Raw genomic sequence first — 17,371 nt, 5'->3', positions numbered from 1 at the left:
CTACATAATATATACATACAGACTACACACATACATACACAAACACATACACACACACACACACACAGAGAGAGAGAGAGAGGAAGAGAGAGAGAGAGAGAGAGAATAATTAGGTTTACACAAGGACCAGGGAAGCTAAAGAGTCTATAAAGGGACAATTCATGGAGCTAAGGAGATTGTTCAGTGGTTAGAGCATTTACTGCTCTTGTTCAAGATCTGAGTTCAATTCCTAGCTCTTACACAGTGAGTTACAGCTCTGTGTAACTCCAGGTCCAGGGGATTTAATATCCTCTTTTTACCTCTGCAGGCTTCTGAGTACACAGGGTGCACAGAAATTCACACAGTCACGAATACATATGTAAATAAATAAAACCTGGGCGCGCGCGCACACGTGCGCACGCACACACACACACACACACACAATCTACACACCCACAGGAGTCATCATTTAGTGTGTCATCAGCCTGATGATGCAGCTCTGGGTAAAACTGATACACAAGTGGTTTTGGAAAGTGTCATTGCTCTGGGCTCCTGGTTTTGAAGCAGGGACAAACAGGGTGCTCATTACTAGGGTCTGTTCTGGAAAAGAATCCTAGCTATCTGGACCTATCAGACTGTCTGAAGTCTGAAATCTCTGTTAACCTTGGTGGAACTCTCTACAAGCCAGGAAGAATCGAGCTGGAATATAAAATCATTTGTAGCTGTAGGGCTAATAGCCCAAAGATAGCAAAGTTGCTGTGAGGAGGCAGTTGGTCTCATGAACATGAGAATCACCCACAGACATTGTGGTGGTTTATTACAGCAACAACAAGAAGCTAATATACCTGGTTTGCCCTAGATAGCAGATTGCCTAGGCCTGTCACAGTTTCTTTACAAGAAAGGCACTTCTGTATTTCCTACCAAAAGGCTGGGCTGACTTCTTTTTCTTGTACCCAATACAGGTTGTGAGTCATGGCTCACTGTACCTCAAGCTATCTGAGCAGGCGTCTTGGATGGTGTCTTCTGATAATTTTATCTCTCAACTAGATAGCTGACAAGACACTCTTTCTACAGTAACAAATGTGTAATTTCCAGGCTTGATTTTTAGCACTCTCTTTGTGGAAAAAAATTGTTATTATCCATGCTATTTATTACATGCCATGCCAATATCAAACATCTCCCTTTTCTCCAAACAGAAGTTCAGGCCTTCCCACTTTTATGTAACCTGGGTACATGTGGAAATACCTCTTTATTCTTTAAACATTATTGAATTTCTTTTTTCAAACTACACTTAGTGTGTGTGTGTGTGTGTGTGTTTATCTGTGGGCACATGTGTAATGGTGAACTTATGGTCAAAGGACAACTTTAGGAGTCAGTTTTGTCCTTCATCATATGGGTTCCAGGAACTGAGCTAAGGTCTCCAGGCTTGGAGGCAAGTGACTTTATTTGTTGAACCTTCTCACCAGCCTACTACTCAATCTTTGCACATTGCCGAACTAATTATTAGTTCTTTGATCACCCCAGAAAGTCTAAGCCAACTCCAGAAAACATTTTACTAAACCCTTAGTGGGAAGATGGTGGAGAGGATATATTGCACACACAAACACATTTTAATGCAACCCCCCTTCATATGCTTCCAAGTGTCTCTAGTTGCTTCCCCTTCCTCTCTGGTCAATTTCTTCTGCCTTCTTTGCCTTCCAAATCTTTACTCTTCCCTTCTCTACTTCCTATGCCCTCCTTTTCAGACACTTCCAGCATGTTCCTTTCACATCCTCTGACTCTTAGCTGTTCAATGACATGAGAACCTTGATAGGCTCTGCCTTTCTTAGAACTCAAAAGAAAGCAGAGGAGGAAGGGTAAGGATTAAGAGTACACACACATTGTTGGCCATATTGATATCCTGCCTGGACCTCTTACAGGTCAGCTTCCTTTCTTCACTCATCCTTCTCTTCATCCCTTCTTTCCCTAACTCCTTCCCTCCCCTTCTACCTTAGGTCCTTGATTCATGGATGGCTCTCTAGCAAGTCATCAATAGTTTCCTCCCTGTCCAAAGCTGGAAGATAGAAAGTTGGGAGTTTACTCCATTTCTTAGTTGAGTGACACTCCTGGGATCTTCAAAGCCAGGTCTGATTTTCTTCTTATATAATAAAGGGAGCAGGAGACTGAGCCCATACCCATTCTGGGGAACTCTGCCCGGTAGTAGCATATCACAAGTTTAGCTTTCCAACTTAAATCCCAGCAAAGCAGTTGGGCAAATATTTAACCAAGTATTTAAAGAATTTAAAGCTTTTCCTGGCCAATTTTCTTCTTAAGAATTCAAAGTAAATATTTGTGTGCAGCCTCACAGTGTCCCTGAATGAGAACAATTGGAAACAACCTCTACTTGAGTGACCCTGGCTTTAGGGGTTTGAGTCAGGTAGGATCTTGATCTTTTGTTTTCATCTGGTGACATGGAGAGCCTTGACTCCCTAGAAGAAAGCAGCACACATATGGCTAGCTTTTGTTATTGTTATTTTTTAGGGATGAGATATTGAACCAGTAGCTTCCCACAGCTTGCTAGGCAAGCATTCTGCTGCTAAGAGCCATATCCCCAGCACTCTCTCTCTATCTCTCTTCCTCTCTCTCTCTCTCTCTCTCTCTCTCTCTCTCTCTCTCCCCCCTCCCCCTCTCTCTATTTGGAAATGAAATCTCACTAAGTTGCTTAATCTGGCCTTAAACTCCCTCTATAGGACAGGCAGGTTTCAAACTTTCGATCATCCTGGCTCAACCTCTCAAGAAGCTTCAATAACATGCCTGGTGACAAATACATCTTAAATGTTTGTCCAAAGCATGTTGTTTGTTTTAGGTTGATAATGTAAAGTGCAATCTCTCATCATAGTTACTTTCACACTTACTGTCTCAGTTCCTTTTATGCTGATACTGTAATAGAACACCTGAAACTGAGTAATTTATAACCAACTGAAATTTATTGGCTCAGTTAGGGAGATTGAGAAGTCCAACGTATTTGGACAAGGCCTTCTTGCTGTGTCATCTCATGGTAGAAGAGGTGAAGGAGAGGGAGAAGCAGAGGAGAGGAAAGGATTCAAGGGATGAGATAGATAGATAGATAGATAGATAGATAGATAGATAGATAGATAGAGATGCTGGACACCTTCAGCAATGAACTCATTTCTGAGATAATGGCGTTGATCCATTTATTAAACTAGACAGTTCTCAGTCCTATCAAGACCAACCATTTTAGGATCCTGTGTATATTTCTTCTCATGTACCAGGCCTAATCACCACTCAGGAGGCTCCACCTCCCAAAACTATTCCATTAAGGATCAAATTTCCAACATAGGCCTCATTCAAACCCATCACCCACATCATCCAAAAGGCAGAGCCTCAATTAGAAAGGTCCTCTTTGAGAATGTGTCAAAAACCCTAATGCAGTCCCTCAAGATTCATTATTCAAAGGGATCTGTTGGGGTGGGTTGAAAGGGTTAGCGTGCAGATTCTGGTTCATTAGGCTCAGGGGAATCCTATGAGGCCTAGAGACAAACAAGTACTGCCTGGATTGTGAAGTGCACTTATGTCCAAGAAACACTGCACTATGGAGCCTTGTGGGTTATGAAGATATTACCTGAAAAAGTTGGGTAGCACCAGTAATGGGAAACCTTTGCAAGGTGCTGACTATGTGTTGGCTCTATGCTAGTTATTTAAATTCTTATCAGCCCTATAAGTGCATGTACTGTCAGTAGTTTTATCCTCTGTGAGCGCGCGCGTGTGCGTGCGTGTGTGTGTGTGTGTGTGTGTGTGTGTGTGTGTGAGAGAGAGAGAGAGAGAGAGAGGTGTTCACCTACACAAGTGTATGTAAGGCCAGAAGGACGATCTTGACAACCTTACATATTGTTCCTCAGGCATTGTCCATGCCCCTCCCCCCTTTAAAGACAAAGTCTTTCCACTAAGTAAACTGAGTTGACTGACCAGAAAGTTCCAGGACATCATCCTATCTCTGACTCTCCTAGTACTGGGATTGCAAGTGTGCACCACTGTGTTCGCCACCCCTACCTCCCCATCTGTGCTGGAGATTGAATTCAGGTTCTCATTTTACTAACTGATCCATATCCCCAACCCCACTATTCTTAGTTTATGGGTTAAAAGACAGAGGCATATAAAAACAAATTACTTATTTTCTTAAGAGCAGATGGGCTAATTCACAGCAGGCTTGACCACATCACTTGAAATGAAGAGCCTCAGGGTTTAACTGAGGAGATATCTGAGCATCAATCATCTTCCCTCAAACAGGCTCTGACACAATTTGTTTTCAACCCATGTGAGCAGACGATCTCTAAGTGATGCTTTCCTTTGGTTGGTGCAAAAGTCCAAAGAACAGAAACTGGAGTAAGAGTCACATTCTTGCCAGGCAGTGCTGGTGCACACCTTTAACCTCAGCACTTGGGGAGCCGAGGCAGGTAGGTCTCTGTGAGTTTGAGGCCAGCCTGGTCTACAAGTGTTCTAGGACAGCCAAAGCTACACAGAGAAACTCTGTCTTGAAACTCTCCCTTACACATACACACACACACACACACACACACACACACACACACACACACACAAAATGTGTCACACTCTCAGCTGTGTGGCAACTGCCGATCATGAGGGTGAAACAGCATGTCCTTCTTTTCATGATTTCCATAGATGATGGAGGATGACCAACCAGGAGGCATGTTAGCAGGTAGAGGCTTAGATGTGGATACTGGAACTAATACATCCCGAGTTCAAACCCTAGCTCTAGCTCTAATAAGATTGATTTTAAAAATCCAGTTTTAAAAAAGTCAGTTCACATGGAGGCCCAGGAAGAGGGTGACGGAAGTCCATCCTCCATCAAGGTTCTATCCTACCACAGCAGACTATGAGCTGGGAACTTATGCCTCCTTTAAAAATGAGCAGTCTTGTGTTAAATGTAGGTACAGGTGTGTATTATGGTTTCAAGTGCTCTTACTAAAAGCTTTAAGTATGGACAGAGGTAGGATTCTTATAAAGGGGTCAGAGCTAAGAAGCTATCCTCCCACAGTGAAGCATGTCTCTCTGGAAGGAGAAGAGAGACCTTGGTCAGGAAAAGGAGTAAGTTGTAAAATACTGACTAGCACTTGCAAAAATTCATGTTTGGTTGATGGTAATTGATTTCCAAAACCAGAGGACACAGGAGATAGGCCCAAAGACACAGAAAGACAGGGGACAGGAAGATAAGACAGAGGACACAGCAGTTCCTCATGAAAAGTTGTGGGCATGTCTTGGAGGCTTTGGAAGAAGAAAATAGGCATGAAGCCTTCTCTGGATTTTGCTAAAATGTCCACAGGCTGTTGTAGTGCTGTGGTTTCACCTTTCTAAGTTTTTAAGAGTTGAGATGTTGTGGATGCCCACTAGACAGCTTATATTTAAACTGTGTAAACTTTAGACATGCTCTCATCCTCATGACACTGGCACTCCAACCAACCTTCTTAGAAGATTCCCTTTCTAATCCCTTCCTCTTGTTCCTCCTCATCTCCTGAATTAATCTGTCTGGGCAGCCATGACACAGACTGGGTGGCTCAAGCAGCAAAAATTCATTCCTTTCATTTCTGGAGGCTAAAGTCTGAGGACAAGATGGTGGTATGATCAGGGGCCTGTGAAGGCTGTCTTCCAGGTTGCAGACACTACTGATCACCCCATGAGGGCTCCATCTTCATGACTTAATCATGTTCCGAAGTCCCTATCTCCAAGTATAATCCTATTAGGGTCTAGAGCTTCAGTTGAAGATTTTACTTTTATTTTTAATGAGAAGCCTGCTTGGGTGTGTATGTACTCAAGCAAGTGAGCACCACAGAAGCCAGAAGAGGGCAGCAGATTCCCTGGAGCTGGGGCTACAGGGGATTGTGAATTGCCTGAAATAGGCGCTGGGAACTGAAAGCAGACTCTCTTTAAGAGCACTGTTTTCATAACTGCTGAGCTACCTCTCCAGGCCTGAGGTTCAATATGTAAATTTTAGGGAACACAACTCATTCTGTAGATCTTCATCTTGCATGTGACCATTGATATGTTTCTCTCACTATATATTAGTTTGCATTTTTTAAAGAATTTTACATAAATGCAGTCGTAACGAAGAACACCCATTCAGTTTTACTTGGTTCTTTCACTTACTGCAATTACTTTGAGACCTCCCTGTAGCTAGATATACTAAGTTCATGGCTTTTAGTGGCAGTTTGGATGCGTCATTTAGCCATTCACCAAGTGGATCTTCTCTGGTCAGGGAAATCCTCCATAACACTAGAGGCCATGTTCTGCGTCCTGTTTAATCAGGCATTCTGCCATGTTTCCTTAATGCTATGAGACTTGGATGCTTTCATTCCTTCACAATGTCATTGTTTTCCCACCTAGAACATACCTGCATCAGCTTCCTGGAACAAACCAAGTGGCCCAAAACTACAGAAGTTTATTCTTTCGTGGTTCTGGGGGGCTACAAGTCAAAATCAAAGACTTTGGCAGGGCTGCACTTTCCAACGTCTTTTCTAAAAGAGAGTTTGACCTCACCCCTTCCATTTCCAGGTGGTTGTAGATGTCCCAGGCTTCTCCCAGCAAAGCCCAGCAGACCCTCGTGCTTCTGTCTTTACATGGCTTTCCCTTATATGCCTATGATGTCAGTCTTTTGCTTTCTTATAAAAACACCCACGAGTGATCGTAGGGCCCATTCCATTTCATTTATCCATTATTTTTGTTGTTATTATTTATGTGTGTACATGCCCACATGAGTGTGTATATCTGTGTACATGTATGTGTGCACATGTCCATATGGGTGTGTGTGTCTGTGTGCATGAGGAGGCTAGAGTTTGATGTCAGGACTCCTCTTTGATCACTGTCTACCTTATTTTTATTTATTTATTTTTTTTGAGACAGTCTTTTACTGAACCTGGAGCTCACCAGCTCCACTAATCTGGCTAGCCAATGAGTTGTAGGGACCTGCCTGTCTCTGCATGTAGTGCTGGAGGGTAGACACACACCACCACACTTGGATTTTAAATGTGGGTTGCGGATCTGCATTCAGGTTTCTATGCTTGCATGATGAGCACTTTGCCAACTGAGCCATCTCCCAGCTCCTTAAGGCTCATGCTAGTCTAGAACATACTCACCTAGCAACCATCACATCTAAATCATACCTTCAGAGCCCTTTATTCCAAACAGGTCACTCACACTTTCTTGTTTCCTTTGAGTGTCCCTTCTAAAGTTCCCTCCTTGTCTATGACCGGACTCAGCTTAAGGCTCACTGCATTATAGGCAAGGCAATGAACATGTGTTTCATCACAGACTAAGGTATTTCTCATACTGTTTACAGCAATGCCCCATAGTTCTCTACGGAAATGTTGCTCCTCATTGCAACTAGTATTGAATATAATTAGTTGGGATATTGCTAAGGTGGGTTGAAGTGTGAATCGCAACCCATGAAATGATGATATAGTAGGTGGCTGCTAAAGGCCATGAGCTAGTGATTAGCTGCTGTTGATCCCACATAAAACACAACCCACTGAGAAATAAATACACCCGTGCAATGGGAGTGACCAAGAATATGCACTCACTTGGATTCAGCAGGACCTTGCACACCCTTGCCTGACTTGGTTACCATTGACATCAGTTCCTGGATATATTTATGTACTTTAAATATTTATTCAATGAATGAATGAAAATATCAAACCTATTTTTTTTTCTCCCATTGTTCCTGCAGGTAAGGTTCCAATACAAATGATGGCAGCCTACTGCTCCACGAAGGCAGCTTTGACCATGTTTTCATCAATAATCAGACAAGAGCTTTGCAAATGGGGAGTCAAAGTTGTCATCATCCAACCTGGAGGTTTCCAAACAAGTAGGTACCTGAGACCAAGAGCTGGTAATGTCTACCTTCAAAGGGACCCTAACATTCCTCTTGGTCAGTTATGACATGCATCAAACCCTACAGGGTTGTCAGAGATGAAAACAGGCAGACATTGGTCATAAAAACTGTTTTTATTCAATAGGAGCTAAGTTCTAAGCTGACTGTGTAAATGTCATTTTGGTGTTTTAAATATTTCATTCATTTTATTTATATGTGTGAATGTATGTAAGTGTGTACACACACATGTGTGAAGGTGCCTGAGGAGGCCAGAAGAGGATGTTGGATCCCCTGGAGCTGAATTTATAGGCAACTGTGAACCACCCCCATGTGAATGCTGGGAAATGAACTCTGGACCTTGGTAATAGCAGCAAGCACTCTTAACCCTGACTTGGTTGTTTAAATGGAATTGAGGGAGTGGGGAGAGTAAGGCTCAGCCAAGCCAGACAAATAAAAAGCACAAAGACTTGGTCACTGTGGAGGGGATGATGTTAGGACCCCCCCCCCCCCCCCCCGCCAACACACACACACACAGTAGCCAGGAGACAGATTTGATCCTTCTGGAGAATTAATCAAAGGAGTAAGCTCTCAAGGCCTCTAGTTGCAGGGGATACATATTTATAAATTTGAACAATCTTTTGAGGCCTCCAATTAAGAGATGCCAAGAGCTGCCATCAGGGCGGGTGTGTTTTCTAGGACAATAGTGAGTTTTCCTGGCAGTGGTGAGCCTTCTTGAGAAGGTATCTTGGGAAGGCTCATGTTGCCCTAAAATAGGGCCTGATACTGCTAATGCTGGGCTAGAGTTTGGTCATTCTCTTAGTACAGGAGTTTGGAGAGACTTAACTACATGCTCTACATGCTCAGTGGTAAGGTGGGCTTCATATAACCTTTGAGAGGCAAGTGCCTTCTGCAGATAAGTCCTTTCTGGGCTTTGTCCTGGAAGTGGATGAGAGGACTTAGAAGCTGTAACCAAGCAGAGACCATATTGAGTACAAACCATGCTCCCATGATGCCCACTCAGAACATGAACTTTCCCATGTCCCCTTCCTCCATGCCCAAGATTTATTTGCTCTGTGAAAGCACAGCTTAGAAGTGACCTCAATGGACTCTCACTGATTTTCCTGACCCACCTGAACCCCACTTACAATATGGTGTCCGCCAGCTTCTTGCTGGGTTTGTTCATTTAGACTTAGAAAAGAACAGAATGGATGCACTGGGTAACACTAGAATCCCTTTCCTCCCTACAGGATGGCTTTCTTCTCTGTGCTTTGGAAACAGCATTTCTCTCCCTTCTTTAGAGAACAGGACTACTTCTTTCTATCCTTGGAGGTTCTGTCCTTGCCCATTTCCTTCTTGAATTTCTGAACTCTGGGCAGAGATAGAAGCCTCATCTCCCCCTCCGCCCCCACAACCATAAAACATTTGATTGGTCATGTTAGTGGAGGTGTAAGAAGAAAGTCTAATAAAGATCACAAACTGGAAGGTATTGCTAACTGCTGAAGAATAAACACTAAAGGTGTCGATGTCAGGCCAAATGCACAAGATACAATCTATAAAGAAAAGCTAAAGCTTTGGCTGGAAGCACTAGACAGATGGTAACCTCACTGGGCTATGGAGGAGACTCAGGAACCATTAAGAACATAAAAAGGAACATTAGCCATATATGCTAAGAAGAGAGTGGGGTCAGGGTAACAAATGAAGAGAAGATGGCATCTGTGAATGGATTTCTAGTCCAAACTCCACAGCAGGGAGGAGAAATGGGGATAGAAAAGATGAGTGGCTCAAAGCTAGACTGGAATGGAAAGGAAAGAAGGGTATTCTAGAGAGGGTAAAGCTGGTGGACCAAGGAAACGCTGCACATAGTTTGCACATTTCTTTATTTTTACTTTTTTGTGCATGTGTGTATGTGTGGGCACCCACAAGCTATGGCATGTGCATGGAGATCAAAGAGAAACTTTTGGGTATTGTTTCTTCTCCTCCCACCGTATGATCCCTGGAGATTAAACTCATGTTGTGTCAGACTTGGTGCCAAGTGTCATTAGCTACTGAGTCACCTTGCTATCCCTGAAATTAACTTTGACACCTGGCTGTAGGATTGAGGGTTAGGTTAGGTCCATGAACCAAAGGAAAATTCTAGCATATCCATATAAGGCTCCCTTTGGAAAAGGGAACTAGCTGGGCCCATGAGCTAAAGGAAAATTCCAGCATACCCACATAAGGCTCCCTTTGGGAAAGGGAGCAAGCTGGTGTTGTTACACTTTAAGGGACTTGGGGAAGTCTTGTTGCTGCTGACATTTCTGGGGACATGCTCTTAGCTGGCACAGCACCACCTGCTCCAGCACAAGCTTGGGGTAGTTGATCTTATTGTTTCCATGAAGAACTATATCATAGCCATAGGGAAAGACATGGCACCATTTAACAATTTAACACAAGCATTCATGTACTAAGATCAACAATGAAACCAGCACCCAGAAGCCCCTTTACAACCCTTTCTATCCAATCATTTCCCTGTTCCAAAAGGTACCCACATCTTCTCATCTTATAATGGGTGGCATACATCTTTAATCCTAGCACTAGGGAGGCAGGAGAAGGTGGATCTCCGTGAGTTCGAGGTCAGCTGGTCTACGGAGTGAGTTCTAAGACATCTAGAATGGTTATACAGAGAAACCCTGTCTCAAGAAACTAAAACTAACTCCCCACAAAGCTTGAAAATGAAATCGTTCTATTGGGAACCTCTTCTAGATCTTGTTACAATTCAGGGCAGACTTAATTGATGTTGTCCAGGGCCCCTAAGGCAAGGTGGGTAGTATGTCCCAGTGAAGGCTCCAGGCATGACATGATGAGGAGGACAGATCTCCAGTGCCTCTATCTCTGTGTGTATAAGCATATGAACAAGGAGGAATTGTAGAAGGGTACACAACTGTTAGTTTCATCAAAGGAAATTGATTTTTTAAAAGATGCTCTCACATCTCCTTGGTACTCACTTGTAAAATAAGCAGATATTATGTTTTAAAGCAAATATTAGATATAATAAGCAGACATTGCCTTACATTAAAATGCATTTATATTTGATCATGTCATTTATATAATATTGAAATTATATTAAACACATTCAATGTTTAAAATTACATATAGAAGGTATTTTACATAGGGAAGCTGCATACTAAATTTTAAATTCAGGAGTAGGTACTGCTCATATATGTAATGACTTATATGTGCATGCTATGTGTAGGATGTATTTACATATTTATGCATATGGAATAGATAATATATTAGATGTTACATGGTAGACATTTTGTTTTACACATATAATTGCCATCAAAAGGCATATGCCAAAATGCTTGAGACAGCCATAAGAGCTGCAAACAGAAAAACAACAATTCCATGGTACTAAATTGACAATATTTATGCAGTGGAAAGCTATACAATAAAGAGAATAGCATATCATATGTGGATGCATCATACACGCGCTTGCACACACACACACACACACACACACACACACACACACACAGGCTGAGTGAAAAGGCTGTCACCAAAGAGGAAGTGTTCAAAGCAGAGAGAATGAGCCTACTCTGATAGCAAGGACAGTGACAGCCTGAGAAGGGACTGAGAGCAGACCTTGGGGTGGGTGATGCTCTGGTTTTGGACTGGTTGCTCATTACTTAGGCTATTCAGTTTGTGAAAATAAATTCCAACCATCCATCTCTACCCATATTTAAGTATTATTTTATGTGTACCTGTGTGTGCCTGAGTATTTATGTTGTACCCTTGTATGTAGGTGCCTGTAGAGGTCAGAAGAGGGCTTGAATGCCCTGAAGATAGAGTTACAGGCAGTTGTGAGACGCCTGGTGTGGGTGCTGAGGACCAAACCAGGGTCATCTACAAAAGCAGCAAGTACTCTTAGTCACCGAGTCATTTCTCCAGCCTCATGTGTAGATTTTAAAATGATAATCCACAGTGTTACAATGCACATGTTGTATAAGGAATGTACAGAAGTGACTATTTGGTTTCAAGGGGTTCCCTGTGTGCTCTTTTCTGGAGGACACTCTTCTCCCACTCTCAGCAGTCCCCAGTTGCCTGTAGTTCTTTGTGTAGAGCTGAGGACCAGTGGGCTTTCCCCATCCACTCTGGCATGTCTAAATGGCCAGCCTGAAAACATACACATGAGTAGCATTATAAAAACCCAGAAGGTTATATTTAGGAATAATATACATACATACATACATGCATACATACATACATACATACATACATGTAACAATGATTAATGTAAAAAGGGGCTAAAAATTTGAAACAGAGCAAGCAGGGGTATATGGGAGGACTTATAGGAAAGTGGGGGTATGTGAGAGAAAAGGGAAGAGAGAAAAATGTAACTATAACCTCAAAAAAAAAAAAGGAAAGAAAATTGACTTTTGAAAAAGCATTAAGAAGCACCATATCTCTCAGCAGAGGCTAATACATAAACCCCTGCCTCCCCAGTCCATCCTGGCCTTCCCAGTACCTGACCCTTCCTTACTTCTTGTATTCCAGGCATTTCAGGCACACCTGACATTTGGAATAAGATGGAGAAGGAAACCCTGGACCACCTTTCCCAGGAGACATGTGATGACTATGGCCAGGACTATATCCATACACAGAAGAACTATTTCCAGAAAATGAAAGACCATTCCTATCCAGACATCAGTCCTGTGATTGGGGACATCCAGCATGCCATTTCTTCCAGGAACCCCTCTTCCTTTTATTTCCCAGGAAGACTGACTCACCTGTGGATCTGCTTCACCTCCTGTTTCCCGACAGGCTTAGTGGACTATATTTTGCAAAAATGTTTTGCTCCTAAACACATGCCAAGAGCTCTAAGGATATCCAGTTAGAAGAACAAGGCCCCAGTGGGGTAGGAAATGTCATTCTTTGGATGAAAGGGAAACTGCTTATTAAACTCATTTTTCTTTTTTTTTCTTTTTAATTTTATTTAATATTATATAACAGTCCAATTAAATGAAAACAAACATTTATACACAATATTTGGGAATTTGGGCGTCGTTCTTTCCAAACTACTTCCTGCTGGTAAGGGGCGCTGTCTTGGGGGATTCGAAGAAGATTCAGATATCCTGGCTGTAGTCTGTAGGGCTTAAACTCATTTTTCTACCTCAAACTCTTATTTTAAAATGTGTTGATTCCTTTTGATGTAGTGCAAGAAGACTGGAGAGTAGCAGGTAGCACCATGGAGAGTACTGTGGAGACTTCCTACCTAGCAGATCCGGCTTTCCTCCCAGATGCTGAACATACAGTTCTAGACCACTTCAGGACAGTGACTGTCCTGAACCAAGAGGGAACCAAGTTTCCCTCTCCCAGCACATAAGAAGTATGTTTACACCATACTGAATTCTATTAAATATGGACTATTGTAGAATCAATGGGTTCTATTCAAATAGATCATTACTTCTTCCTCAAAGATGCTAACAACTACCTGAGTCCTTAGTAAATACAAGTTTTCTGATACTGGCTAGTTTTGGCATCATTCTGATGGCTGTTGATTAGAGTGGTGGCTACTTAAGGTTGGGGTTGTGGTGGCAGTTTATTTTTATTTATTTTTATGTTGAGATGGGTCTCATGTATCCTATGCTGGGCTCAAAAATCACTATGTATCCAAGAAGCCTCAAATTCCTGATCCTTCTGCCTCTACCTCCCCCATGCAGTCACCATGCCCTGCCTGAAAGTGTGTGTTTGTGTGTGTGTGAGAGAGAGAGAGTGAGAGACAGTGAGAGAGTGAGAGAGAGAGGAAGAGAGAGAGAGAAGGAGGGAGGGAGAGAAAGGAGACACAGAGACAGTCTGTGCATGTGTATATACAGGTGCATGGGGGCCAGAAGAAGATATCCAGTGTCTTGCTGTATTGCTCTCTGCCTTATTCCCTTATTCCCTTATTCTCTCACTGAACCTGGAGCTTGAGGGAATAGCCTGCTTTTTATGTGGATGCCAGGACCTGAACTCATGTCCTCATACTTGTGCATCAAGCACTGTTACCCACTGCAGCGCCTGTCATCTAAAAGAATAAAACAACAGGGGAGTTTGTGGTACTGCTCACTTCTGTTTTCCATGGCAGAGTTCTCTGCAACATGTGTTGCTCTTCAACAGCATTTTACTCATTGGAAAGCTGCTTTCCAAATTGTAGTCTATCCTGCTCACCTGCCAATTATCTTCTATTCTTCATTTCACTGGCTTCACAGCATCCTTACTTACCAAGAGAACATGCTATCTAAGGAGCTGCTTCCTTTGCTTATTCATAGAATAAAACCCCTATTCATACCAGATGTGAATGTTTACTGTGTAAAGGCACTGACTCAGTGGGGTCTTCAGGCTCTTCTCCTAATCAAGCTTTCTCGCTATTCTGTCACATCTTCAGTAACGTCCTCCAGGGACTCTCAAACACTTTAATCATCAACAAGACTTGGAATCAACTTCCCATAGGCCACCTTGACCTCTTCCCTTCTACTGTAATATCTCTTAATAACTAGAAAGGTGACTCTTTTCCAGAAAGCTCCAGAGAATCACCATTAATAGTAGTTGTGGCTTCATGAAATGCATTCTTGTTTTGAGCAAGTCTTATGATGTTACCCAGGCTGTTTTTCAACTCCAAGGCTCAAGTAATCCTCTTGCTTTAGACTTCTGAGTAGCTGAGGCTATGGGCAGCAACCATTCTGCTTTCTCTTAAAATGTATTCATTAAATGATGAGTCCCACATCAAAAATACTCCTTGATCCAAGATGAATAGTGTATTGGCATTAAGCCAATTTAATATCTTTGTATAACTGTATGGGCTTCTGTGGTGATCAGGCACAAGCTAGTGAGCAGTAAATTTGTGAAAAACTATTTTATTTTCCCTGAAACAAGTAAAGAAAAGAATTCTGGTTCCCACAATAGAGCCCCAAATTTCAGCCAGTCACTCAAGGTCTGGATTTTGGGATCTGAGTGACTAGTATAAATTGCATCATGTCTAGTGTGCTTAGGAATTCTGTCCTGGATCATCAGACAGCATTATTATTATTATTATTATTATTATTATTATTATTATTATTATTTTGCAAAGATTAGAGGTGACTGAATGGAGAATTTGAGCTACTGTTTTTGGAAGACCAGTAGGTGGCTCATGACTGTTGTCCTGAATGACCTATGTCCATCTGTGTAGTGGGATGCTCAAGCTATTGGGAATGTCCCTGGAAGATTTACAGAGAAATTTTTCTTTAGTTACAGTCTTTGTTCTTCGTCTTCTTTTAGTAACAGATTATGTTCTAGCATCAGCTTGGATTGTTTGGAGATCTCCATGGAATCCCCTCAGCTAACAACTCAACCAAATGCAACCCAGTCCCACAACTGGTAATATCCAGCTGAGACTCTGCACCCCCTACCCCCAATACTAGGATCATCCACATGGATTTCAGGAAGTTTCCACTGCACTAGGTTTCCACACTGCTGTAGGCCAGAAGTTTCTGTCCTGCCTGGTATCACTCACTGCCATCTAGTCCTAAATAAACACATAGAGGCTTATAATGATTATAAACTGTCCAATGGCTCAGGCTTCTTATCAGCTAGATCTTTCTTAATTATTAACCATTTCTATTAATCTATGTATTTCCATGTGATCTTGCTTACTGGAGAATGCCTGGGCATTCTACCTTCCCAGGAAGCTACAAGGTGTCTTCCTTGTGGATCCCTTTTTGCATTTCTCTTTCCACAATTCTCCTACTCTGGTAGCCCCACGTGTTATACTTCCTGCCTGGCTACATCCTGCCCGTCCATTGGCCAAAACAGCTGTATTCATCGACCAGTAAGAGAAAGAGAAAAATATTCACAGCATGTAGAAGGACATCTCCCATCAAATGTCCCCCAATTCCAGCTGTCTCTCCACAAACTGCCTCATTCCACTCCACCCTCCCACCAAATCCCTCCTGCCCCCATCTCTACCTGCCTCCAGTTCCCCCCCCAAAAAAATCCATTCTATTTCCCCATCCTAGGGAACTAGAGCCATGCATTCTGCCCACTTCCCCTACCTCTCCTCTTTACCTAACCTCTGGATCCACAGATTGTAGCTTGGTTATCATTTACTTAATTGCCAATATCCACGTATAAGTGAATACATAACCATATTTGTCTTTCTGGTTCTAAGTTACCTCACACAGGATGTTTTTTTTTTCTAGTTCCAGCCATTTGCCTAAAAATTTCATGTCATTTTTTTAACAGCTGAGAAATAATCCATTGTGTGAATGAACCACTTTTTTTTTTAACCCATTTCTTCAGTTGAGGGATATCTAGGTTGTTTCCAGGTTCTAACTATTATGAATAAAGCTGCAATGAACATAGTTGAGTAAGTGTCCTTGTGGTAGGATGAAGTGTCCTTTGGGTATATGCCCAGGAGTGGTATAGCTGGGTCTTGAGGTATATCAATTCCCCCCCCCCTTTTTTTGAGGAACCACCATGTTAATTTCCACAGTGGCTGTATAAGTTTGCATTCCCACTAGCAATGGAGGAGTTCCCCTTGCTCCATATCCTCACTAACATGAGCTGTCATTCATGTTATTGATCTTAGCCATTCTGACAGGTTTAAGATGGGCTCTCAAAGTAGTTTTGATTTGCATTTCCTTGATGGCTAAGGATGTTGAACATCTCTTTGTTTTTCAGCCATTTGAAATTCCTCTGGTGGAGAGCAGCCCTCTGTCCTAGCAATAACTTGGTTTCTTTGGGATTCTCTGTTCAACAGATTTACATTCCATTTTTTATAGTTGGATCATTTGTGTTTTTGACATCAAGTTTCTTGAGTTCTTTATATATTTTGGATATTAGTCCTCTATAGGATGTGTAGTTGCTAAAAATCTTTTCCCATTCTATAGACTGCTGTTGTTTTCCTATTGACAATGTCCTTTGCCTTACAGGAGCTTTTCAGTTTCATGAGGTTTCATTTATTAATTGTTGATCTTAGTGCCTTCACTATTGGTATTCTATTCAGAAAGTCATCTCCTTGCCAGTAAGTTCAAAACTATTCCCCATTTTCTCTTCTATCAGGTTCAGTGTATTTATGTTGAGGTCTCTGATCTACTTGGACTTGAGTTTTGTGCAGGGTGCTAGATATGGATCTGTTTGTAATCTTCTACATGAAGACATCCAGTTAGATGAGCACCATTTGTTGATGATGCTGTATTTTTTACCCCAATGTGTATTTATAGTTTCTTTATCAAAAAATCAGGTGTTCATAGGTATTTAGATTTATGTCTGGGTCTTCAATTTGATTCTATCAATTAACATGTCTGTTTTTATGCCAATAAATTGTGGGTTTTGTAAAATGGAGTTCTTAATTGGTCTAGATAATAAAAGGCCTGAGTCAGTTATAGAGGGAAGAGATCAGAGAGAAGGAGCAAGCCACAGCACCCCTTACCTCTTAAGTGTCTCCACAGAGAAGAGAGTGATTTCCTGTTTGTCCCTGCTTACATACTGTTACTGCCCAGCTATGTCACTTCC

General features: G+C 42.0%; 1 protein-coding gene across 1 annotated transcript in view; it reads left to right on the top strand.

Annotated features, from left to right (window-relative positions):
- Nucleotides 1-12,820, top strand: part of Hsd17b2 (hydroxysteroid 17-beta dehydrogenase 2) — a 59,433-nt gene extending 46,613 nt beyond the window's left edge. The window contains exons 4-5 of the mRNA XM_051201490.1: nt 7,718-7,855; nt 12,395-12,820. Coding sequence (XP_051057447.1) covers nt 7,718-7,855; nt 12,395-12,735 — 479 coding nt within the window. The 3' untranslated portion in view covers nt 12,736-12,820. The remainder of the gene's footprint in view (nt 1-7,717; nt 7,856-12,394) is intronic.
- The last annotated feature ends 4,551 nt before the right edge of the window (nt 12,821-17,371 follow it).

Source organism: Phodopus roborovskii, unplaced genomic scaffold (genome assembly GCF_943737965.1).
Source record: "Phodopus roborovskii unplaced genomic scaffold, PHOROB, whole genome shotgun sequence".
Lineage (NCBI taxonomy): Eukaryota > Metazoa > Chordata > Mammalia > Rodentia > Cricetidae > Phodopus > Phodopus roborovskii.
This window is presented reverse-complemented; position numbering and strand designations above follow the sequence as displayed.